A 5,936-nucleotide genomic window follows, 5' to 3' on the forward strand; every position below is an offset into this window, starting at 1 on the left:
CACACACACACACACACACACACACACACACACACACATCCCCGGGAGAGGGAATCAGAGGAGAGGGAGAAAAGAAGAGACAGAGAGGGGAAAGGATGAAATAGACTGTGTGCATGCACCACAATCGTCTCTTTTGGTTTTTATCTATTTGCTGTACTTCTGGGAAACTTAAAGGCTGTGTGTGTACGTGTGCATATATAATAGACAGTGTAAAAATTATGTAGATGAATGTGTCTGTGCAACACAGTGTAAGAGTGTGTGACAGTGGATCGAGGGAAGGGGAAGCTGTATTACCAAGCCAATACTTGCCAGATGTTGGCCACACAGGGTAAACTAGAAACATTATCTAGGATTGTGTGTGAAAGAGTGTGTATTTGTGTGTGAGAAAGAGAGAGAGTAGGTGCTGCTCCTCCACTCCTCCCCTCTCTTCCTTCATTCCCTCACCCTTATCCACCCCCAAATCCCCTCCCCTCTATACTGTCATTTCCTCTTGTTATACTCTCAGACAGCCAAACACAATATTATGTGCATGTAAAGATAGTTGATGATTTGAACTCTCCACGGCTTTCATTGTCCCTACATCACGCAAATTCTTACCTGCTCGTGGTACTCTATCCCCATGCTGAGAGTATTGACGAGGATAGCGATCATAATCCCTCGGTTGAAGTATTTACTTTCCACAATCCTCTTCAGTTTTTCCCTGAAGCCTACCCAGGCCCGGACCACTCCATTTTTGTACTCCACGACCCCTCGCCGTCTGACCCGAACTCGCCCGCCTCTCAGGTCTCCCCCCTAGAGCAAAGATAGGGGAGTCCTTTAAAAATAAGTTGCTAAATGTGAAAATGCTCACTGAAGGGTTTTAGATATGGTAACTCTTTTACTTTCTTTTTACTTACAATTATTGTAGTTTTATTTTTTCAAATGCAATTCTTAAAAAAAAAAAATATTTTGCCTGATTTTTTACACTTTCACGCATTGTGAACTTTTATTTGGCCATCATCACTGCCGTCATTAATGCCAAATTACCACTTTCACACCCTTCATCCTCACTGTTCATTAAAGCACCCCCGCACAGCCTGACCTGGGGGAAGTTGTGCAGTCCGTCAGCCTCTCCCCTGCCTCCCTCCAGGTCTCCCAGTTCCAGCTCTAGGGTCTCCAGGCTGCGGGCACACATTGGGCAGCTTAACAGCTCCAAGAGCAGGGGGCTGGGAACCACGCCTGCCAGCTGGTACAGTAGCCTCTGGCGACCTGTAGGGGGGACGGGACGGGTGGAGACGGTCAAACACTACAAAAGGGGTTTTCCTGGCTGTCCTTGTGTGCTGCTGTGGTCGCTTTAGCTTTACAGAGAAAGATCTAAGCCTGAAGTCAACAACCTGCTCCGACAAGCTGCAGTAAAAAAGTAGCCTGAGAGGTGGAACACAGGGATCATTAAGCTCATTGCTGTGACTGCTGGGTAACGGAAGGTGACTCCGATGAGTGTATCAACACTGTTATTAACTTCTCCATTCTCTCATTTCAATAATGGTGGCTTGACAGTCAGAACACAATATTAAGAGAAACTTAACAAAAAAAAATCAACCTGAAACAATAGAAGTAGGAATTTGATAAGAATGTGGAAATTACACCCGCAGGTTTGTGTATTTTGTTTAGATTTAACTTAAAGAGTCCCTATTATGCTTTTTAAATTTTTCCATCTTTTAGCGTGTTACATAATTTTTTTGTGTATGCAATAGATGTATATGTAAGTACAAAAAAACACATTCCACTCCAAATTGTTCATTGCCTGCTTTAAAATACTTCTATTAGTGATGTCACTGATTGAGAAAGCAGGCCCAGTTTTTTAATATATGCTGCCCATAGGTGTTGCCTGAGCAAGCACAGCTCGCCAGTGGATTGTTTGAATTAAGTTGACCAATCACAAGCTGGCAAGCGGACCAATCAGAGAAGACTCAAGGGCTTTTCAGGAAGGCGGGCCAAGAGCTCAGACTGAGCATTTCAGACTGAAGCGCTTCAACAATGGGCAGTATGAGAAACATAATAAGTTTTTTGAACATCAAAGCCTGTAAACCCATTCTAGGAGACCAAAGAGTACAAATGTCACACTGAAAAAGAGTCTAAAAGAGTCTCTTTAACAAATTTCTTCCTTCTTTAAAAAGCCTAAAAAACTTGTTTTTTGTATCAAAGAGAGACAGAAATAATACAATAACAATAGGACAAGAGAGAGACAGACAGTAAGACATTATGGTTTTATGGTAAAACTATAAGAATATGATATGAATGCCATTTTGCATGCAGTGCTGAAAGGATGTCCTATTTTAGTTCAGAGCATAAACAAGCTGGTTCCCAGTGAGTCCAGCAAGCTCGCCCACAGTACTGTACGAGACTCCCCTGGCCCCCTGTTCTCTGACTACATCCTGTTAAAACCAGTTTGAGGGAACTGCAACACAGCTAAACGTGACTTCTGGAAACATCAGCTCTTCAAAGGTGGCTTCAACAGCAGCACGCGATGTTGTTTACAAAACTATCTAATACCTCAAGCTGAAAAAAAAGGCTTGTGAGAGTTGTCATCATGTCTCATTGTATTTTAAAATCTCTGTCTCCAACTCTTGACAAATTGTTTTCATTCTCACAAATTATTTTAGCAAAGGCCTTCAAGGGACTAAATACAGTATTTGTCTGGCTAAAAGCTTGTTTAAATTCACCCCCGACCTCACATTACCTTATATTACATTAGGTTAGATTAGATTACATTAAGACTATAATTACATTTGAGAGCCCCAGGCTTAGAAAATAATATTCCTGAGAACTATTCACCCCCCAAAAAGCATTCAAACTCTAATCCCATTAACATGCAAGGTGAAGCAAAGACTGAGACATGTGACAATGCTGAAAGCAGTCTGGAAAATATTGACTTATTTAAATTTTCGTTTTCAGTCAACTGCAAACCATTAAATCCCACATTAGAGGTGATACTTACACTCTCCGATGGAATACTATTGACTGTGTGCAGATCAGAGGTGTAAACATTAAACACTTTGAAAACTCATCTAATGTGTCACACAGTAAAGGTCGTTTTATGGTTGTGTGTAGATCGATGGTGTACCCCCGTAGACCGCTCTGCGTCTACGCCGGACCTTACGCCGTAGCCTGACTCTAAAAAATGTAACCATACGTCGCAGTGACGCTCGTCGCTTGGCCGTGGCTTGGCAGCACTGCATTTCCCCAGACTCATTTTCGGGTTCTCCTTCTTCATAAACAACATGAACTAAAGCGGAGGATTAACTTTTCTTGATACAGATTTCTCACCTTGGTCAGAAAACACAGGGGAGACACTTTGTTTCTCTCACCATGAGTCTAGAGTTGATACTCGCTCTTAAGCTAATCGCCATCTCTCTCTCACTTCTTCCTCAGTCTATCACCCACTCCCCACACACACAAACACACGCCAGCTTGACGAGCACACTATTGCACAAGTTTAAACTTCAGGCCTCTACGTAGGCTACGGCGAACGCTCTGCGTGGAACCTCCGCACAACCATAAAACGGCCTTAACTCTTCGCTAAAGCAAGGAACTAATTCACGTGCACTTCATTATGTCTGGAGTGTCGGCAGCCAGCAGGGTGTAAACGTGAGCTTGTTAGCAGTCTCACTTCATTAGGACAGAACACACAATCTATCATACTTCTGCTGCTTTTTAATTTTCCTGTGCAACCAACAGTTTGATGCTGTTTCCACTCTGCACGCTATCCTGTTCTCTCTCCGCCTCATGCCGCTCCCCAGCTAACCCTCCGTTTTTGCTCCCTCCCCTCTTTTATCCCCATTGATCGAGTTTATTTTTCTCTGTCTTCCACTCCTTGCCTTTCCTTCTAACTGTGAATATGTCATACTGTATGCCTCTTCTTTCAACTTCCAAATTTTTCAAATAACGTTGTATACCTGTGTTTTTGTCTATGTTGATACACACTGCTTAGGTTTCCCCACTCTCCACATACCATGCTGATTCCCTTAATCCTTCCCTTTATCCACCTCTCTGCACTGATCACTGTAGCACTTGAGACATGGATTTCCTGCCAGGACTCTCTAAGTGCTGCTTGAGACACATGCACACACACCGTAGACGTAGCAAGAGGCCACCTAAGGTCAAACCTGGATATTTGCATCAACTACAGATTGAGAAGGGGAATTGAAGGACAGTAAATGACTCCTTAAAAATATAAATTTAAGAAATATGAATGTATTGTTCCATTATGAAAAATAAAAGATGGTATGTTTAACGGTATATTTGTCCGATTGGTGTGACGGTGTGATGTGACTCAGGTTGCTCAACAGAGTCAAAATGGTTGCTGCTACCTGAAGCTTACTCAGGCTCCACTCCTTAACCTACTGTAGTTGCAATTTTCTATCTAGGAAATAACTGTTGCAAACCACTAAACTCAAAAACTCCAGAGTAAGAAAAGGTCCTTCAATAAACCTACAGGTGATGGAACAGATTCTACATCCATGCTTTTCTGCAGTCTACTGAGTGTGTACAGTATTGCATTGTTGTGTGTGCTCTCTTACTGTGCTGCCCCATGAGCTGGTAGAGCTTGTTCAGTGTCTCTGTGTGTTCAGATGCTGGGTGGTTTGGTGGGTGCTGCTCTGGACTGTGCCCACGCTGCTGGGAGTGGGGGGGCGGCGTCTTACTGCTGTAGCTGCACACAAACGACGGCAGAATTGTTGGATAGTTCATCCCGCCATTCAGACGCCCGAGCAATGCCCCCATGCCCTGGGTAACAGTGGACGGGCCGCCGCTGCCGCCGTTTCCATTTGTACTTTCTGTCTGGACAGGAATGGACTTCATCTCCAGCTCCTCCCCTCCTTCACTGTCAGTGTGTTCGGCAGGTGTTACGCTAATGGAGTGCTGGCCCCCATTGCTGAGTCGACAGTGCTGGTGCTGATGGTGCTGCAGGAGGTTATGGATCGGTCTCAACCACAATGCGCTACCCGGGCCTAAGCCTCCGCAGCCTCTGCTGGAGCCGTGGCCATGGCCGTTACCCCCGCCGTTACTGCCTCCGCCGTTAGGATTCACCTTTTTACGCCTTTTACTGATCAAAGGACAACAGGAGACATTGATAATAAAAATTAACTGAGAATGGAGTAAAAAGTATTATTACCAGGTTTATAGAAAATCTGTGTGCGTGCGAGCGTGCGTGTGTGTGTGTGTGTGTGTGTATGTGTCGCTCTCAACAATTTCTAGCACTATGCATAATGTAATGCTGTGAGCTACAAGATTGCCAAATACACAACTGTTATAGGCTCATAACAAAAACAAACACATTTTAGTTTCCCCAAATGACTCATACAATGTTGCAAATAGACACAGGAGGACCAGCAAGGTTGGATTCATATAACTGTGGAAAGTGAATATGATTTTATTCTCGTAAAATCACATGAAAATCTACAGTACAAGCACTGGTTCCAAACTTTGAGAACCTGTTCAATTACTGCTCCATTTATAAATAGTTTTTGCAGGTTTCACAGATTTTTTAAGGCTATTATGAATCAAATTTAAGAAATTTATCTCAAACTAAGCCCTAATTTCAGTTTTTTCAAGTATCGCTAAACTTGCACTTCCCCATAGCCAAAAGATAAAATCAGTTTTTTATGTTTGTGGTACAATATCCGTTGCATGTTGGTCTCTATTGTTGCCGTAATACAGCAAAATTATAGTTGGACTCGCGAAAGAAAGAACTACAACACAACGGAATAAAAAAAAAATTGCATTAGAGGTAGCGTTGCATGGATACGGAAGAGGATTAGGGCCACTCATGAAAAATGTATGTGAGTTTTGACTTTAATCTCATAATTCTGACTTTTTTCTCAGAATTCAGACATTTTTTTTAGGAATTCTGAGATTAAAGTCAGAATTCTAAGAATGAAGTCAGAATTTTGAGAATA

At 42.8% G+C, this 5,936-nt stretch overlaps 1 protein-coding gene across 4 annotated transcripts in view; it reads right to left on the reverse strand.

Moving 5' to 3' along the window:
* cacna1ha (calcium channel, voltage-dependent, T type, alpha 1H subunit a) overlaps positions 1–5,936 on the reverse strand; it is a 114,406-nt gene that overhangs the window by 38,079 nt on the left and 70,391 nt on the right. For all 4 annotated transcript variants that reach the window (XM_032536676.1, XM_032536677.1, XM_032536679.1 and 1 more), the window contains exons 10-12: positions 4,560–5,083; positions 1,082–1,248; positions 598–792 (exon numbers count right to left, since the gene is read on the reverse strand). In XM_032536676.1, the coding sequence (XP_032392567.1) occupies positions 598–792; positions 1,082–1,248; positions 4,560–5,083 (886 nt within the window). The remainder of the gene's footprint in view (positions 1–597; positions 793–1,081; positions 1,249–4,559; positions 5,084–5,936) is intronic.

This window comes from Etheostoma spectabile, chromosome 15, assembly GCF_008692095.1.
Source record: "Etheostoma spectabile isolate EspeVRDwgs_2016 chromosome 15, UIUC_Espe_1.0, whole genome shotgun sequence".
NCBI classification, from domain to species: Eukaryota; Metazoa; Chordata; class Actinopteri; order Perciformes; family Percidae; genus Etheostoma; species Etheostoma spectabile.